At 52.1% G+C, this 19,345-nt stretch overlaps 2 protein-coding genes across 3 annotated transcripts; one reads left to right on the top strand and one right to left on the bottom strand.

The window, feature by feature from the left end:
* Window positions 1-1,093: 1,093 nt before the first annotated feature.
* ZBTB8B (zinc finger and BTB domain containing 8B) lies at window positions 1,094-10,805 on the bottom strand. 2 transcript variants are annotated; one of them, XM_030290660.4, is made up of 4 exons: window positions 10,671-10,805; window positions 8,631-9,518; window positions 5,839-6,017; window positions 1,094-4,711 (listed from the first exon to the last, which is right to left on the bottom strand). In XM_030290660.4, exons 2-4 carry the CDS (start codon window positions 9,514-9,516, stop codon window positions 4,400-4,402), a joined length of 1,377 nt encoding a protein of 458 aa, XP_030146520.4. In that variant the 5' UTR covers window positions 9,517-9,518; window positions 10,671-10,805; the 3' UTR covers window positions 1,094-4,399. The 2 variants fall into 2 exon arrangements, with proteins under 2 accessions (XP_030146520.4, XP_072774089.1); XM_072917988.1 differs by lacking the exon at window positions 10,671-10,805 and adding an exon at window positions 10,572-10,647.
* A 5-nt stretch (window positions 10,806-10,810) lies between these two features.
* BSDC1 (BSD domain containing 1) lies at window positions 10,811-19,290 on the top strand. The gene is given in 5 exon segments (NM_001245237.1): window positions 10,811-10,832; window positions 11,746-11,806; window positions 12,589-12,705; window positions 13,195-13,348; window positions 18,759-19,290. Coding segments are annotated over 5 exon segments (516 nt in total). The 5' UTR covers window positions 10,811-10,821; the 3' UTR covers window positions 18,932-19,290.
* The last annotated feature ends 55 nt before the right edge of the window (window positions 19,291-19,345 follow it).

The raw sequence follows: 19,345 nt of genomic DNA, 5'->3' as shown, positions 1-19,345 counted from the left end.
AGCACAAATCCAAATCTAGAAGCACAAATCCAAATCTAGAAGCACAAATCCAAATCTACAAGCACAAAGCCAAATTTTGAGTACAAATCCAAATCTCAAGTACAAATCCAAATCTCCAAGCACAAATGCAAATCTAGAAGCACAAGTCCAAATCTTGAGTACAAATCCAAATCTCCAAATCCAAATTTCGAGTACAAATCCAAATTTCAAGTACAAATACAAATCCAAATCTAGAAGCACAAATCCAAATCTTGAGTATAAATCCAAATCTCCAGTACAAACCCATGGAGCCTCCAGGGCACCAGGAGATCTTTTCCTTTTTCCAAAGGAGCAGGAAATTGGAATGTCCTGTCCCAAACCCCCGAGTCCAGGGAGGAATCTTCCCTCTGGCAGCAAGGTCCAGTTTAGGGAAAGCCTGATCCTAATCCTGTTCCAGCAGGACAATTAAAACCCTCCTTAAACTCTTTATCTTCACCCAGTTTCTCAGAACACCCAACTGTCCCACATTTGCATCCAGCTGATGTTCATTCCCTTTTCACCAAGGGTGGAGACAACCACCCTCATCCCCTCTGAGTTCTTTGGCATCTCACATCTTTCATGAGGAAAAAAAAAAAAAAAGGAAAATTTGTCTACTTGCAGCGAGATTTTTTGTCAAATATTGGATATATTACAAAATTTTATGGAAAGGATATTTGGGATGCTGTCCTCCCCATATGCATTTCCTCCTAGCTGGGATCAGTGTCTGCTTCCAAGCAAGAAAAATGCAAAGTTTTAAAAGTTGAATTAACATAAAACTACAAAGGCTGTTAAAAAAAAAAAAAAAAAAGCCTGTGTTAATAAAATAAAATATTTTCTAAAAATCTCACTTGGCTGGGGTTTAAGTGACCAGAATCTTTTTAGTCTTTTCCTTCCAAAAACCTGATTTTTCTTGTAAACTAGCTGTCCCCAAAAATGGATATATTAATTTTTAAATCGAATTAATGAAATGAAAAGAATTATTTAATTTTAATGCCAGAAATTGAAACGTGAGCCTTCAATCTAGACACTCTCAGGTTTACTCAGTCAACATTGGAACGGTAAAAAAAATCAAAGCAACCCTCTCAGAGAGTTTTATTTTCTAGACAATCAAAAAACTCCAGAATGCTCCAAGATCCACAAATATAGTTCAGTCACTTCCACAAATAAGGTTCAGTTTATAAGAATTTGTCATTGTTACTGGACCAAAGGACTTCAGTTATGAAACTGTCTTACAAAACATCAGGAAATTCAACGACCACATTTGGAAGGTTTACAAGGGCTTCGCACCAAGAGGTTAAATGCACTACAAACACCAGTGCAGCATGTATTCCTTCAGTGAAATACAGTGCATTTCTGTGCAAAAATACATTAAAATGTGTATTCCTAAACAAAGTCAAGTACAACGAGCTAAGTTTTAAGATATGTCATCTTCACGGCCTTTAAAAACCTTTGAGAAAGAGATTCTATTAGAATAACTCCCCTAAAAACATGATTTTTTATTCTTCCTCAAGCACCACAGGAAGGGTTTTTTTTTTAAACAGCCAACATCATTTTCTCAAAGCTTGTAGAGGCTGGATCTACAAATGGAAGATTTCAGGAAAAAACATCCAAAAAACAAAGTGGAAAGCACAAGCAAACGGATTTACATGAACACCCCGGTCACAAGAATGTGGATAAATAAACTCCATCCTCTTCTACATCCAAAGGCTGAAAAGACTCCACGGAAAAACAAAACAAAGGCAGCACAAAATGACAATTTAACAGGAAACACCGAGTTTGGTGGAACTTTCCCTGTGGAAAAGCCTCCCCCCGCCCGCCCCGGACCCCTGACAGCTCCATTCTCTAGGCACAAACACACAAGGACAATCTCTAAGACCAAAAACAGCAGGGTGAAGGAAAAGGTCTCTGCAGATATTCCTGCAAAGGGAATATCCCTTCCAAAGGGTTCATTTTCCCTGCTCCAAGTGCCTCCACGGGCTCAGAGCCAGCAGAGCTCGGCCACACCAGGAATTTCCCAGCCAGAAGCAGGCTCAGCTGATATTCCAGGTCTAGTGGCTTCTACCAATATTTACAACGAGGTGGAATCTTCATGACCAGAGCTGGGGGAGCCTGGTCACTAAATATTAATTGGATCCCTATTTACATTCCTGCCTCACTTCCATCAGCGAGTCTCCCAGAAAAAAATCAGATTATCCATGGTTCTCAAGGCAGAAAGTCCCTCCTTTATCACCTTTATCACCCTGTGGTTTTGGGTGGACTCACCAAAAATCCAGTAGTCCAAAAGACAAGCCCTGGGAGGATGGAAGGTGCTTTTCCAAACATTCCAGCAAGAGCTACAAGCCCCACATTTTGCTCAGGTTTTCAAGAGCACCAAGGAGCCAAAACCACAGCAGGATTTTCAGAGCAGCTCAACTCCAAAAGTGGCACCTCCATGAGTTGTCCCTCCAAATGTCCCTTAATTCAGATTGACTAAAACAGGGGCTCTAGAGCAGGGAATTCTGTAAAGGTCTTGTCCTGTGTTCCAGCTCCTACAAACTCAAATTTCCAGCAGACCTGGAACAGGAATGACTGAAACTCACCCAAATTAAGGGTCAGAAAATAAAACCAGCACGTTACGTGGTGACACTCATCAAGAACTTGGACCAGACCACTCCAAAAGAAGTCTCTTCACCTTCTGCTCTGTTCAGCAGCCACCAATAAAGTGAATTCTTTAAAAAGAACTTTGTTTCTTCTTTCCTCATCCTACCTGGTGTGGCAATGAACCCTTGGCTGCACTTGTGAGAGCAGAATCACCTCTCACAAATAAATCTGACGCGACAGTGGGACTGTTTCACTGCTGGATGAAGCGGAGGGAGAAGCTGAATTGTTCTTTTCCAACACGTACAAGAAAAGCACGAGGTATGCAGAAAAAAACCCTGGTTAAATCAGAGGGCTTTTGGGTTTTTTAAGTTTGCCAAGTGGAAAATCTTTACACCAAAACCCTCAGGAAACAGCATCAAGTGGGAGGAACTGCTCACTCTTTGTCAGCCAAATCTGTCTACAGAATTCTGCTCCAGCCAAAAAGACTCATCAAATTTGCCTTTTCGTGAAACACTTAGAGAACAGCAGAGTGAAGAAGCATTAACAGTCTTATTTCACAGTATATTTCAGTTTTGTCCCTTTGTCAGGGAACAGGAGGTCACCCCTAAGCAAACAGGCTTTCTGGTGGTGCTGGGTTTCCTTCTAAAGCTTCCCAGCCTGAGTTTTGATAGCTCTTAAAAACTTGCTTCTGGAAAGGTGACAAAATCTACCTCCTTTCTAAAGGTTTAGCTGCCCCAGCAAAGAAACAGGAGGTCCACAGTGGAGGGTTTTTTTTAAAAAAAATATTGGATAAAATCACAAAATATAAATCATGAGAGGATCCCCGAATTCAAAAAGAAATTACAGGAAAAGAGGAAGAAAATGATTCCAAAAGGGCATTCAGAGCTCTTTTATAGCATAGCTCAGATGTTTCACTGCTCCTCAGCTACACCAGGTGTGGATCTGGTTATTCAATCTGCCACAGTCAGAATTCCCAAGGAACCTGCCTGACAGCTTTTAACTCCTACTGTAAAAAGCTGGAAAGAATTTGGGCTTTTCTCTTAGTCCTGGCCACTAAAACACCATTATTTGTGCTTAATATTTAAGCCAAGACTACTGATATGTGAGTGACATTAAAGACACAGCTGAAGATCTACAACCTGAGCTCTTAGGAGAGGAAGATGCAGTAAAAATTCAGAAAGAAAAGCTTGATCTCTAAATTCCTGCAATTAATTACGTGAAAGAGATTTATTCTTCCTGTCTATCTTTCCAGCAGCAGCATATTTTTATTGTTTGTTTGTTTGTTTGTTTGTTATCCTGGTTTTTCTGCCCTGGTTTCCAGGTCAAGTCCAGTCTCAGCAAACATTTATGGTTCATAATTTAGATAACACTGTCCTAAGACAGAAGAATCACAGATTAGCTTGGAAAAGTCCCAAGGTAGGAGATAAAAACCACATTTTATGTCATCTTCAGAGAAAAGGTGGTGCTCCTTTCAGATCAGGGATTAAGGACCATGACTCATTATTTGAAGAAACCTGTCCCAAAAACAACCCAGAGGTGTTCCACCTGCAAACCCAAAACCAGCAGGCAGAGAAACTGCTCAAATCCAACCTCTATGAGCCCAGACAGGAGATTCTTCACAGATTTCTGGTGCACAGCACTGAAAACGTTCAAAGTATTAAAAATTCCAATTCTGCCCGCAATTGAATTAAAAAAACAGAATAATAAAAACCAGCACAGTGTCACTGATTGAGCAAATGTTCAGTTTTCTGTCACAGCCACTGCCAGGGAACCTCTCAGTGCTCCCCCTCTCCTCTTACTGCTACATCAAAGTCTCTCTGTCTGACAAACTCCGGTGGATTTCCTGCTTGTCATCGCCATCCTCATCCTCAGCTGGGTCGTTTTCCTCTCCAGACTCCACATAGATGGGCCAATCGTTGTCAGCATCCCCTTTTTCCTGCCCTTCCGAGGCCGTCTCCACCAGGCTGAGGTTGATGGGCAGGGAGTCCTCGTGGGTGGTGGTGACACAGGTGCAGCTGTCACAGAGCCCGAAGCGCCGCAGCCCCTGCGACAGGCTGTTGGTGAAGGTTCTCCTGCAGCCCTTGCAGATGATGGGCTTGTTGGAGCGATGGACCTGCAAGAAAAACAGCAAACTTGGAGGGAAAAAGGGCAATTTGCTGCTTTGGAGAGATTGACACAGCAGGGAAACAGCCACACTTCAGCTGAAGGGGAGTGGAATCCCCATTGTGATTCTGACCACAGATTTGGGCTACCCAAGTGTAGGAATCGTGGACTTGGTTTGGGCTGGAAGGATCTTAAGAGGCCAGGGATACTTCCAGGAATGGGGAATCCACACCTTCACCACCCTCACAGGGCAGAATTCCTTCCCAAAATCTAACCTAACAGATTGGGATAATAAAATGCCCCTGCGACAGGCTGTGTTTTGGAGGTTCTCCTGCAGCCCTTGCAGGTGATGGGCTTGTTGGAACGATGGACCTGCAAGAAAAACAGCAAACTTGGAGGAAAAAAGGCAATTTGCTGTTTCCACAAGCCACACTTCAGCTGAAGCAGTCCCATCGTGATTCAGATTTGGGCTACCCAAGCATAGGAATCATTGACTGGTTTGCACTGGAAGGATCTTAGAGCTTGTCCAGACCATGGACACCTTCCACAATTCCAGGTTGCTCCAAGCCCTGTCTAGCCTGGCCTGGGACACTTCCAGCAATGGGGAATCCACACCTTCACCACCCTCACAGGGCAGAATTTCTTCCCAAAATCTAACCTAACAGAATTCCTTCCTAAAATCTAATCTAACAGACTGAGAGAACAAAACACCCAAATCCTGCCCTGTAAGGGTGGTGAAGGTGTGGATTCCCCATTCCTGACAGGGCTTGGAGTAACCTGGTAAATTGTAGAAGGTGTCCACGGTCTGGACAAGCTCTAAGATCCTTCCAACCCAAACCAGTCCATGATTCCTACACTTGGGTGGCCCAAATCTGTGGTCAGAATCACGATGGGGATTCTGACCACAGATTTGGCCAGAAATTCACCCCTTCAGCTGAAGTGTCCCCAGCTAGAGCAGGAACTGTTTTGTCTCCTGCTCTGTGCGTTGAGCTCACCATCCCCTCACACGAACCCCAGCCCCCTAAAGCAACACCAGACCTGCAAAACACAAAAGCTAAACCCTGAGGCAACAGCACAAGTCTCTTTTATCCCTTCTAAACTTGGAGGAGTTGGAAGGTTGAGCCCAGGGGTACTCACGCTCAGGGCGTGGCTGCGCAGGTGCTCCTGGCGGGTGAAGCGCTTCCCGCAGGTGTCGCAGGGGTACGGCCGCTCCCCGGTGTGCGAGCGGATGTGGCGCTTCAGGATCCCCTTCTGCTTGGCCGTGTAGGGGCAGAACGGGCACTTGTGCAGCTTGATGGGCACCACCAGCACGTCACCTTGGGGAGAAGAACACAGGCTGTGAGCTCAGGCACCTCTGCTCCTGGTGCTGCAGAGCTGACAGGGATCTGCGCTGTCCCCTCTCCCCGTGCTCACTCACCTGGCATTTCCTCAGCTGTGCCACTGCAGCATTCATGCAGCTGCAGTGCCCTGGAAAATCAGCCTGTCTGTTGTTCAAGACAGCAAAACGTTCATTTTATTTTAAGAAATCTTTGGGATTCAGATTCAGTCAAAGAAAGAAACTGAGAGTTTCTAGCCAGGTAAAAAGCCTGGGAAAGAATGTAAATAATTCTTTATCTCTCTTGTTTCTCACATTGTTTATAATTAAGTTCTATCACTGTGCATCAAGCACTCTGAACCAATGCTATGGGTTGTTTTCACTTCATGACCAATAGATTTAGCCTTTGCGAAGCTCTATATAAAAGAGCGGTGTATTTTGAATAAATCAGAGTTTTACTCTCAGCAGCCTTCTGAATAAGTCTTCTCATTCCCACCCTGCCTCAACAGCGACAGAAATCTTTTAATTAAGTACCAATAATCTGCTTCTAGTGAAGTGGGGTCTCTGCTCCATCTCAGCCACTTCCTTTTTTCTTAAATTATTAAACCATTAGCATTAAACAGCATCAGAAACTAAAACCTTTAACACAAACTGCAGCCAGGAATAGCACATTTTGTCCATGTTCCTTCATATTTAGATATGAAAATATGACCCTTTGCTTCTACTGCCTTCCTGTTGGGAATAGTGAGATGAAGGACTCAAATACTTTCCTGACAATATTTTACTGTTATTAAAAACCAACCACAAGTAATACACAAATTATGGAGTCAGGTGCAAGAACAGAATTAAATTTGAAGATCCCATTTTACAGAAACGTGGGCATTGCCAAATTTTTCAGCACCAGCCCAGCTTCCTTTCCAGCAGAAAGGTGGAGATGTGATGCCAAAGGATTAATTTTCCCTGTTCCAGGCTCTGATTCAGGGAAATGTTTTTGTGTGTCAAACAGGTGAGGCTGCAGAGCATCCTTTTTATTAAGGTTTATCCAACCTACTATCAAAAAAGGTGTGTCTGGTATTAATGATGTGGGTGAGAGTCAGCTCACCCTGTTTTGGAGCTTCCCAAGGGATTGCAAATCCCTGCTGGGCATTTAGAGCTTCATTTAAACCCATTTATTAGTCCTGCCTTGCTTCCAGTGCTCTCCAGGTGCCTGTTTCCCCTCCTTCTGCTGTGAAGGATGACTGGGGCAGAGGTGGACACTTGAAAAGAAGTGATATTTATCTCATCTCTTAACCTGAGTGCACCATTCTTTTATCAGGACTTTGTATTTCCCATTTCTGGTGCCTTGTGAAGAAGCAGAGGCAGCAGCACCACTGAAAGCTGAGAAACTCCCACTCTCCTCGCTGCTACAAAGTCCTGTTTTAGCACAGGAACAGAAGGAATGGAAGGTTTGGTTTCTTTTCCCTCACTCCTACTCAAATCCCATCTCCCACTAACATTTCTGCTACACCGTCAGGATTCCTGATGTTCCCTATCAAACTCTGGAAGCCTTTCCCTTTTAGTGACTCACGAACAGCCTGGAGGTGTTGAGAGAGGCAAAAGAGAAGTGAAATTTGTGTGTTGGATGTTCTTGCCTTGCCACACATCAAAAAGCAGCAGCGTGAGTGGTGACAGCCCTGCTCTGAGAGTAAACCTGCATTTGTGATTTTAACAGTGCCCTGTTTGAGAGCACTGAGAGGATCTGTCACTTTTATTGGCTTTAAACTCACTCAGGCAGCTTGAGCTGGAGATGACAGGAAGATAAATTTGTTGGCTACAGTCAGTGCCAGCCCTGTGGCATTTGTCACATCCTCAGCACCTGTGGCACTCGCAGTTTGTCAGAGCCACCTCCTGTCCTCACAGGGCTGTTTGGACAAGGCACTAATGAAAAACCAGATAAAATGCCCAAATCTTTATTGTCCACATCAAGAGAAATGCACATGGGCATGATTTTCTTCTTCTCCAGGTGCCTGAGAGTGCTGCCAGGAAATATTCCTGAGATATTCCAACTGGTGCTGGCCTTAAGGCAGCTGGAAAGTGAAAAAAGCCTCATCTTTATGCCATACCAAAAAGCTGAAAGCTTTCAGTGCTCCTAAAGGGCTTGCAGGAATCCCTCAGTGTTGGATAAAACTGATTCCTGTCCCCTGAATTTCAAAGCAGGAGCAAACAGAGCAGCACTGGCAGGAGCTGGGATGGGATGAGCTCCTCCTGCTGCGCCAGGTCCTGCAGCAGATCCCTCCTGTGGCAGCTCAGCTCCTGTTGAATTGCTCCTTACGACCATCAGGAGGGAAAAATCCTTTTTAAAAATCATTCAACGAGGTCCCAGTGAGTTTGTTTATTAAAGAATCACCCCAAGTGGAGTCTGGGGGTGATTTGGGAGCTGCAGAGCTGTCAGCAATACTCACCTGCCACGGGCTGCACCAAACAAACAAGTCCAGCTGCTTTAAAAGTGCACAAGGAGAGTTTATTTCACCGTGCCAAAAATTCAGCAAAATATTCTTGGACAGGAGTAACAAAAGAAACCCAACAAAGCTGTTCCCTCCTCCACTGCACAGCCTGCACCCCCGAGTCCTCTCACCTGTGTCCTCACCATACCAGTCGCTGTGAATGTCCATCATGGAGCTCACGGCCACTCCTGCATCCTCAGCCCTACCCTCAAATCCCCGGACAAAGTGATGCACCACCTCCTCCTTCCTCGGGGCCGAGCCGTTGCGCAGCAGAGCCTCCAGGAACTGCTTCATGTGGAAATTGTTGCAGGCCAGCTCCAGGGGCTGCCCCTCTTCCCCCTGCCCCAGCGAGGCGGGCGCGGGGAACGGCGCCAGCCGCCCGCCCGCCTCCGCCTCCGCCTCGTCGGGGTCCAACTCCACCTTGGGTTCCACCCCTCCGGCCGGCTCGGGGGCTCCGGGGGCTGCCAGCTCCGGGGGCTGGCAGCCAGCACAGTCCCCGCACGGAGGGTCCCGCCGGCATTCCGGAATCTTCTCCTGCGCCGAGCACGAGGCAGCGCTCCTGGAGCCCGCCGAGGTGCCCTCCCTGGCCGAGCTGCCGCTGTCGGCCTGGTACAGCGCCGCCGCCTCCCTCTCCATCTTCCTGCAGATGTCCAAGGAGGACCTGATGTAGCTTTTGCAGAAGTTGACCACGTCGGTCATCTGCAGGTAGCTGGCGGCGGACATCACCTCGATGACGTTGTCGCCGCACAGATCCAGCTTCCCCGAGTAGAGGAAATCCAGGATGACGGAGAAAGCCTCGGAGGTGACGATGTCCAGCGAGGCCGTGCTGTGGCGCCCGCTGTCCTGGATGTAGTGGATGAGCAGCGCTCGGAAGTAGCCGCTGTTGGCGAACAGGATGTTCTTGTGGGCTTTGAAGATCCTGCCCTCCACGATGATGCTGCAGTCGCAGAAGAAATCCCGCTTGCGCTGCTCGTTCAGCTCCCCCAGCAGCTTGGCGTAGTAGGATTGCACCTCCATGGCTGTGCGGGAACAGAGCGGGGTGTCAGCGAGGCGGGGACACCCAAACCGAGGGGACACCGGCACCGAGGGGACACCGGCACCGAGGGGACACCGGCACCGAGGGGACAACGGGACCTGCGGGGACACCGGCACTGAGGGGACACCGGCGCCACGGGGATACCGGGACCTGCAGGGATACCGGCACTGTCACCCCTTCCCAGCACCGCGGGGACACCGGGACCTGCAGGGACACCGGCACGGCGGGGACACCGGGACCCGTGGGGACACCAGGACCGCGGGAACACCGGCACGGCGGGGACACCGGCACTGCCACCCCTTCCCGGCACCCGTGGGGACACCGGCACGGTGGGGACACCGGCACCGAGGGGACATCGGCACCGCGGGGACACCGGGACCTGCAGGGACACCGGGACCCGTGCGGACACCGGGACCTGCAGGGATACTGGCACCGTGGGGACACCGGGACCTGCGGGGACACTGGAACCGTGGGGACACCGGGACCTGCAGGGACACCGGCACCGAGGGGACACCGGCACTGCCACCCCTTCCCAGCACCCGTGGGGACACCGGGACCTACAGGGACACCGGCACCCGCGGGGACACCGGCACTGCCATCCCTTCCCAGCACCCGTGGGGACACCGGGATCTGCGGGGACACCGGGACCTGCGGGGACACCGGGACCTGCAGGGACACCGGGACCTGCGGGGACACCGGCACTGCCACCCCTTGCCGGCACCGCGGGGACACCGCGGCTACCGGGACAGGCGGAGACACCGCCAAGGATCGTCCTGCCCGGCCCCTGGGGTCCGTCCCACCCGGTACCGGTACCGGGGGTTCTACACCCCTCCAAGGATCGTCCCAGACGGTACCGGGGTCCCACATCCCACCAAGGTCCGTCCCGCCCGGTACCGAGGGTCCATCCTGCCCGGTACACCAAGGACCGTCCTTCCCGGTACCGGCATCCCCTAGAACGCCAAGGGCCAACCTGCCCGGTACCGGGATCCCCCGACCTCCCGGTGGCGGCATCGCCAAGGACCGTCCCGCCCCGTACCGGGACCCTCCCTGCTCCAAGGACCGCCCTGCCCGGTACCGGGGTGCCCCGGAGCGCGTCCCCGCCCGCCGCGGGCAGCGCTCGGTGCGCAGCGCTCACCTCCGCCCGGCGCCGCTCCCGGTCCCGCCCGGCCGCCGTACCGGGGCGCGCCCCCGGGGCGGGGCAGGACGTGACGTCACAGGGGCCCGGTTCCGGGGCGGGGCCCGCGGGGTGAGGGGTCGGTAAATATTGGTGACGTCACACCGGCAAGATGGCGGAGGGGTGAGCGGGGCACGGCGGGGGGGGGGGACGGGACCGGGACCGGGAATGGGAATGGGAACAGGACCGGGACAGGGAATGGGAATGGGACCGGGAACGGGAATGGGAATGGGAATGGGAACGGGACCGGACCGGGACCGGGCCAGGGAATGGGAACGGGAACAGGAACGGGAACGGGAATGGGAATGGGACCGGACCGGGACCGGGACCGGGACCGGGAATGGGAATGGGAATGGGAATGGGAACGGGAACGGGAACCGGAATGGGAATGGGACCGGACCGGGACTGGGACCGGGACCGGGACAGGGAATGGGAATGGGAATGGGAACGGGAACGGGAACCGGAACCGGAATGGGAATGGGACCGGACCGGGACAGGGAATGGGAATGGGACCGGGACAGGGACCGGGAACGGGACACGGACATGGACAGGGAACGGGAATGGGACAGGGAACGGGACCAGGAACGGGACCGGAACAGGGAACGGGATCGGGAACGGGACAGGGAACGGGACTGGGACAGGGAACGGGACCTGGAACGGGACAGGGACATGGACAGGGAACGGGAATGGGACAGGGAACGGGAGAGGAACCGGGACCGCCGTGGGATGGGGGCGGCGGGAGCGGGGCCGCGCCGGGCTGCGGTTTGGGGGTGGGATCCGGGATTGGGGTCTGAATTTGGGTTTATAGTCAGGGTCTGGAGCCTGGATCTGGGTCTGGGGTTGGGAATCTGTGCATGGCATCAGCATTTGCTTCTGGGATCAGAATGTAGGGTGTGGGTCTGGGGTCGGGGTCTGGGATGCTGGTTTGGGGTCGGGATATGGGGTTGGGGTCTGGGATGCTGGTTTGGGGTCGGGATATGGGATGTGGGTCTGGGCTGGGGCTCTGTGTGCTGACGCTGTGTTCTGTCCCACGCAGGGAGGACGGTGGCTGGTGGCGGAGCTGGCTCCAGCAGAGCTACCAGGCTGTCAAGGAGAAGGTGGGAACCTCTGGGAACCTCTGGGAACATCTGGGAACATCTGGGAACCTCTGGGAGCCTCCAGGACGGCGGCCCCGGGAGCCCAACGAGGCTCCTCCACAGCCCCAAAGGGTCTCCCCAGAGTGGGGTTGGGATGGGTTTTTTGGGGGTTGATGCTGTTGAGGCAGGGATGGCTGAAGTGGCTTGTGTGATTTTAGAAGGTAAATTAATGTTTATTCAAAAGCACTTCTCTTATAGAGAACATTAATTTTATTGGCCTTAAAGTAAAGACATTTTACTTGATTGATACACTTGGGTTAGTGTGGTAGAACATGCTTACAAATAATATGAATGGAAAACAAGATAATAGATTGTTTATATTTCTGTTGGGGTTTTTCTCAGGCTTAGCCTGGTAGAAATCTTTCTGCTTTTCTCTGTGACTGAACTGAGAATATCCACAGGGATCTGTGGAATCTGTGGAAATCACCCCCTGAGCAGGGGTTGTGCTTCCAGCATGGCTTTGTGGTGTGCAACTTCCTGCCTGTGACAGCACTGCTCGTGTTAATTACACACAAAACCTAAAGCCAGGCTTTTCCCAGCTTGTGTTTTTCCCAGTCTTGGCTTCAAAACCTCCTGGAATGTGTTTTGGGCATAGCAGGTGCTGTTGTTGTTCAGGTTATTCTGGTCTTACGCATTGCCCAGGCAGGGGGGAGGGCCCAGCTGGGCTAAACTCTCACAACTGAGTTTTTGTAACGTGCTGGGGAAGCAAAAGCCTGGAGAATCCATGTGCTGTCTCCTTGCAGTCCACAGAGGCTTTGGAATTCATGAAGAGGGACCTGGCTGAGTTCACCCAAGTGGTGCAGCACGACACCGCCTGCACCATCGCCGCCACGGCCAGCGTGGTCAAGGACAAGCTGGCAGTGAGTAGGGGCTGGGAGAGCTTCCACGCCATCCACTGCCACCCCTGCCACCTCCCAGGCTGCTCCAAGCCCCCTCCAGCCCCACCTGGGATCATTCCAGGGATGGGACAGCCACAGCTTCTCTGGGAATTCCATCCCAGCACTCTCACAGGGGAGAATTCCTTCTCACTATCCCATCTAACCCCACCTTCCTTCAGCTTAAGGCCGTTCTCCCTTGTTCTGTGGAGCACAGGAGGGTGCCTGTGGTTCCCTCTCCAGTGTGCTGGGCAGGGGGGACACTGGCAGTGTCCCTGGAGGGTGACACGGGCTCTCCACACGAGCAGGGAGAGCAGGCAGCCCCAAACCTGGCTGTTTTCCCTCAAAGCCTCAGTTCCCCTCTGAGGCAGGTGCCTCCCACCACTTTCCTGAAGGGGCAGATCCTGCTCCCTTCAGGATCCTGCCCAGAAATCCTGGGATGTTGCTGACACTGTGCTGCCTCTCCCCTTGAAGCGGGCAGAAGGCTCAGGTGCCACTGAGAAGGTGAGGAAGGGCCTGTCTGACTTCCTGGGGGTCATCTCGGACACTTTTGCTCCCTCTCCTGACAAAACCATCGACTGCGACGTTATCACCCTGATGGCAACGCCCTCGGGCACCACCGAGCCCTACGACAGTGCCAAGGTCAGCGTCCCCCCCTGGCATGTGGCACCCTGATGTCCCTGCTGCTGTCCCTCCCCTGACAGTGTCCCTCTGTGTCTCCTCCAGGCTCGTCTCTACAGCCTCCAGTCCGACCCAGCCACCTACTGCAACGAGCCCGATGGTATGGGGGGTTCAGGGGGTCTGGGGGGCAGCTGGAATCCCCTGAATTTGGCCAGCAGGGCTGGCTGGGATGTAGCTGGGGCCAGCTATGAAGAGCAGAGCTGGCTCTAACCTCAGGGACCAGCTTAGGTTGAATTTACTGGCCCAATTGAAATTGGTGGCCTTGGGCTGGCAGAGGAGTTCTGAGCTCTGTATTGTCACTGTTGGACACGAAACGGGTACACAGGAGCTTGGTGAGGAGCTCTTGGTCTTTCAAGAGGGAAAAAAAGAGCCAATTTTATTATTTTATTATAGAATTCCAAAAGTGACAGTGGATTGGAGGATGAAGTTGCCACCTCTCCAACCACACTGGTCAAACCAGCAGTCCATCAATGCTCTTCTCCCACAAAGAATGTAAAACAATCATTATTTACATGAACAGCGTGTGAGAACTCCAGTAGAAATACGTAAACATTATCAAAAGGCTAAAGAATTTTTATTAGAACTTTAAAACTTTCAAAAGAGCTATAAAAGAAAACGCTTTTAAAAATCAGGGCAACGCTGTATCTCCCTCCTCCTTTGCCCCAGCATCTCTGCAATGGAACTGCCCCAAATTCAAGGCCTGTTATCCCTGTGCTTGTCCCAAACAGGCCCTGCTGAGCTGCTGGAGGCCTGGCTGGCTCAGTTCAACCTGGAGGAGAAGAAAGGGGAGATTGCAGAGCTGCTGGCAACCAGCCCTTCCATCCGGGCACTCTACACCAAAATGGTGAGCCCTGCCTGGGCAATTCCTGACCTGGGGAATGCTGCAGGGGAGCCCTGAGCTCTTTGTCCCCTGCAGCTGGAATGGAAACTATGGAAAAATAGTTTTCAATGAGAAAATGGTTGCAGTAAAAAGGAAATTAGGAGGAGAGAGGGGCATGGCAGCAGCTGCAACTCTCCCTCTGAGGGGCTCATCCCTTTCCCTGATCCCTTTCTCCCAGGTCCCTGTGGCTGTTTCCCACTTGGAGTTCTGGCAGCGCTACTTCTACAAATTGCATCGCCTGGAGCAGGTGGGTCAGGCTGGGGGGTCCCTGGGGGCTTTTCCTGGGAAAACAGGGATCTGGGCTGTCCTTGGAGCCAGTGCTGCTGGAATGCCCGGGGCAGGAAAGGGATGGTGACAGAGCCCAACCTGGTTCAAGGGCTCCATGTGGAGGAAAAGTCTCTTTTCCAACCCATGCTTCCAGAGAAAGGCTCAGCCATCTCTGTTGTTCGGTCTCAAGGCAGTTTATTGCAAGTTATCTAAAAGATTTTCTTCTGGGGCTGCTGTGGTTTGCTCACAGCTCAGGCAGAGGCACACACACACCCTGACATCCTCTCTGACTCCCGACTGCTTCTTCTCTCCCCCTCTGCCCAGGGCTGTGCTGTCTTTTATATGGTACATTACGTGTTACATGGGTACAGTTTTTCCCCAATGCCTATTACCTATATTAAATGGTGCTTTTCTATCTTTTATATGGTACATTACGTGTTACATGGGTACAGTTTGTCCCCAATGCCTATTACCTATATTAAATGGTGCTTTTCTATCTTTTATATGGTACATCACGTGTTACATGGGTACAGTTTTTCCCCAATGCCTATTACCTATATTAAATGGTGCTTTTCTACTCTAAACCAATCTGTGAGTGCCAACATCACCAAGAACATGGAGGTGAGGAAGGAGAAAGAGGGAGGACAGGGCAGGCCCAAATCCCTCCATCTTAAACCTCTGACCCCAATGTACAAAACCAAAACCCCCCTGTACAGCACTCAAAAATTCTTCCCTCTACTTTGTCACTACTTCTACTATAACATCTAAACTTTTGTGACTTCTTGTTCTTCCTGCAAGGTTGGTAAATCATTCCATGGCTCAAACCCAAAATCACAGCTGTTTCCAGCTGCCTGCCAGGGTCTCAAATGCTTCTGACCTGGGCCCGGAACCTCCAAAAATGTCTGAGGGACATTTTGAGTTCCGACAGGATGGGGGATGTGAGTGGCTGCTGGTGTTGAATTCCTGCAGGATGAAGCTCGGAGGGAGGCTCTGAAGCAGCGAGCAGAGCAGAGCATGCACCAGGAGGAGCCAGGCTGGGAGGAGGACGAAGGTGGGACATGTTTTGGGGCTCTGGGAGGCTTTGTGCAGAACTTGTCGTGGGGTGGTGGCTCCTCCTCACTCCCACAAATCCCAATGGGCAGCTCTGGTCTCTGCTGTGAGCAGTGGTGGGATCTGAGGGAATGCCTGGAGCTGTGTCAGGGTGGTTGAGGTTGGATATCAGGAAATGTTCTTCCCCAGAGGGTGCTGGGCACTGCCCAGGCTCCCCAGTGTCGCTGTCGAGGCAGGACGGGAATGAATAGACTTGACTCAGAAGGCTGTGAGAGTAAGACTCCCCTTTATTCAAAACACACCTCTCTTTTATACAGAGCTTAGCAAGGACCAAATCCATTGGTTCTGAAGTGAAAACAAACCACAGCATTGGTGCAGAGTGCTAGAACTTAACTATAAACAATGTGAAAAACAAGAGAGATAAAGAATTATTTACATTCTTCTCCAGGCTCTTTGCCTGGCTAGAAACTCTCAGTTTCTTTCTTTGACTGAATCTGAGACCCACGCCCCAGGGAATGGGCCCGGCCCCAAAGCTGGCAGAGCTCCAGGACAGCGCTCTCAGGGGTGCCCAGGGTGGGGTTGTTGGGGTGCACTGGATGATCCCTGTGGGTCCCTCCCAGCTCAGGCCGTTCTGTGGAATCCAGCTCCCCGCCCAGCTGAAACATCTCTCGCTTCTGCCTCCCTACAGAGGAGTTCTTGGGGATGTCCCCCCTGCCTTGTGCAAACATCACATTTCCAGGAGCAGCACAGAAAGAGCCCAGCTGGGAGGGAAACCCCCCTGCTGCTCCCCAGGGCCCCTCTGGGGAGAGCTGGGCCGTGCTGCCCCCGGAGCCAGGAGTGGAGCAGAGCCCCTCGGAGAGCAGCGAGAGCGTGTCCCTGGTGACTCAGATTGCAAACCCTGCCCCTGTGCCTGCCACCCAGCCACAGACTGCAGCTCCACCCGTGAGCACCGGCCGCCTCTCCCAGAGCCTGCTGGAGGCCACCTTGGAAGGGCACAGCTCCCTGCCCAAGCCCCCAGAAGCTGCTCAGCCTTCTGCACCTGCCCAGGAATCAGCAGCATCCTCGGAGGCAGCAGAGCTCAGAGAGCTGCAGAGCAAAGGCCAGGGCAGGACAGAGACTCTGAGATCAGAGGAAGGACCCACAGATCTGAGAGTCTTCGAGCTCAACTCGGACAGCGGCAAATCCACCCCCTCCAACAACGGCAAGAAAGGTTTGTGTGGGGCTGGGAACCCGCTGGGAGGGCAGCTCTGGGTTTCTGGTGGTGAGGGAGAGGAGAGGGAAATAAATCAAAGGTCTGCTGGTTGAGCAGAACAGCCCTTGGTCCCTGGGTGCCAGGAAAGGCTGTGCTCTGTGGAGAGAATGTGCTGTGTTCAAGAGAAAAAAAAGAGCCAATTTTATTATTTTATTATAGAATTCCAAAAGTGACAGTGGATTGGAGGATGTCACCTCTGCCTGTCATCCCTGGGGGTGTCCCTGCTGGGACAATGACAGTCCCCATATCCAAGTCCCTCCTGTCATTCCTATCTGCTGCATTTTCTGTGTGGCTGGAACCTGAGACATCCCAGTTCTCCCAGGCCAGAGGAGAAAATATTTCAGCATCCACCTCTCCCGCTGGTCCTGCAGCAGCCCTGGCTGTGAGGGAAGCAGGCTCAGTCCATCCCATCTGTGTCAGGGAGCTGTTCCTGGCAATGTGGAGGCTTTCCCTCCTCAGGCAGGCTGTGGTAGCTCTGACCCCTGGGAATTGCAGGGCTATGGGGCCAGCTCTGGTGGCTCAGTGGGGATTTTTGTGCTTCCAGGCTCCAGCACGGATATCAGCGAGGACTGGGAAAAGGACTTTGATCTGGACATGACGGAAGAGGAGGTGCAGCTGGCGCTCTCCAAGGTGGAAATGTCTGGGGAGGTGAGTCAGGAGAGGCAAAAGTGCCCCCCAAAAAGCATCACCAGGCCCACGGGGTGCTGGGATGAGTGTGCAGGTTTCCCAAGGGGAGCAGAGCAGGCAAATCCCTGCTGTGGGAGTGTGAGGATACATCAGGTGCCCTGGGAAGGAGGAGCTGTTGAGTTACAGAAATAAACAGCTGAGAACAGCTCAGAAACAGCTCAGAAACGGATTTCCTCTTGCTTGCAGCTGGAAGATGAAGAGTGGGAAGACTGGGAATAAAGCAGCTGCTTCCAGAGTGTGTCACAGGCTCATTTCCACCATCGAATGTGAATCCAATCTCGGACCGGCTGTTCCTTTGTGTGTGACTGTGCTGGGGGTTGCAGTTCCAGGCTGGAGGAGTTCCATCCCTGCAAAAACCTGGGGGCAACTCAAGTCACCCCTTCAGATGCAGGAGGAGGAAGCAGGAGGTCACTGGCACACAGGAACCTGACTTCTCCATAGGTCCTAGAGACTGGCCAAGCCAAAACTGACCCTGACGTGTTGGGAAGAGGCAGAGTGAGGGGTCCCTGGGGCCAGCTGGGCACTCAGAGCCCTGCCAGGCGTGCTGGGTGCTGCCAGGCTGCCAGCTGGCTCCTTCCTTGCTTGTGTGTGCACGTGTAACCTACAGCTGAGAGGCTCCTGGACGTGGCTGTGCCTGCTCTGCAATTCCCACCTGGAAAGCAACACCCAGGGAGGGCCTGAGGGCTGGAGGTGCTGCAGAAAAAGGCACTTGGCTCATGGCTTTGACCCTAGAAGGAGCCAAACCCCCTGCCAAACCCCGAGCTTCTGCCTGGCTTTTTGTCTTGGAAGCTTTTTCTCATGGAAACTCCCGTTTCCAGCAGTTCTTCAAAGAGCCAAGGCCTGCTGCTCCCCACCTTTTGCAGCTGCACCACCTTCCTGCGCTGGGTTTTGTGTCTTTCTAGTGAAATTTTCCAGGCAAAATCCTCGTGGCTTGCTCTTACTGGGGCCCTGCTGGGCTGGCAGTGGTTTGGGTCAGCTGGGAGCTGGTGTTGGTGGCCAGTTCAGCCCTTGCAAAGGTCCAGCCTGACCCACTGAACACTTCAACCTCTGCTTGGCCAGCCTGGGGGGAGAGAGGCTCCCAAATGTGGGTGATCCCTGCTGGCTGAGGCTGTGTGTCCCCATCTGACCCCTGTGCCACCCGTGCCAGGCCCTGCAGCCACCACGAGCTTTGCTGTGCTCACTTGGGTTCCTTCACTGCTTGCTTCCCCTCCCTCAGGCCTCTTTTTGGGGCAGTTTCCTTGTCACAACACGAGATGTTGCTGATGCACAGTTACCCCAAGGGGACGGTGCCCTCGCTGCTCTCCCTGGCCCTGGGGGTGGTGGGGTGACACTTTCTGCCTTTGTCCTGCCCTCTCCAGGCCTGGGGGTTCCCTGCTGGCTTTGGACAGCACTAAACGAGGTGCACTGGGAAGAGTTGGGGGATTTAAGGTTGGGTTTTCCTTCTTTAGGGTGACTCCTGGTGGGAGCATCCCTCTCCTGGGTCCAGCAGAGCCTCAGCTTGTCCTGGGCAGGGGACACAGGGGACACCAGTGGGGACCTGGTGCAGCATCTGTGTCACTTCCTTTCCTTCTTTAGTCGAATTAACCCTTGGGTTGGTTGTGCAATATTCTCTGTTCTCGAACTATTCCGCATCTCCCTGAGCCTTTTGTAGCTGGGGTGAGGAACCAGGAGCAATTCTAACAGCTGGTAGTTTTGTAACGATGACTTTCTCCAAACCTTTTGCAGTTAACAGCAATTAAAGGAGTTCTCAGAGTCTCTGCCTGTCCCAGGTGTTCTCATTTCCTCTAAGGTGGGCATGACACAATTTT

This window comes from Taeniopygia guttata, chromosome 23 (genome assembly GCF_048771995.1).
Source record: "Taeniopygia guttata chromosome 23, bTaeGut7.mat, whole genome shotgun sequence".
Classification (NCBI taxonomy): Eukaryota; Metazoa; Chordata; class Aves; order Passeriformes; family Estrildidae; genus Taeniopygia; species Taeniopygia guttata.
The sequence above is the reverse complement of the archived record's forward strand: the minus strand, read 5'-3'. Positions and strand labels throughout refer to the sequence as shown.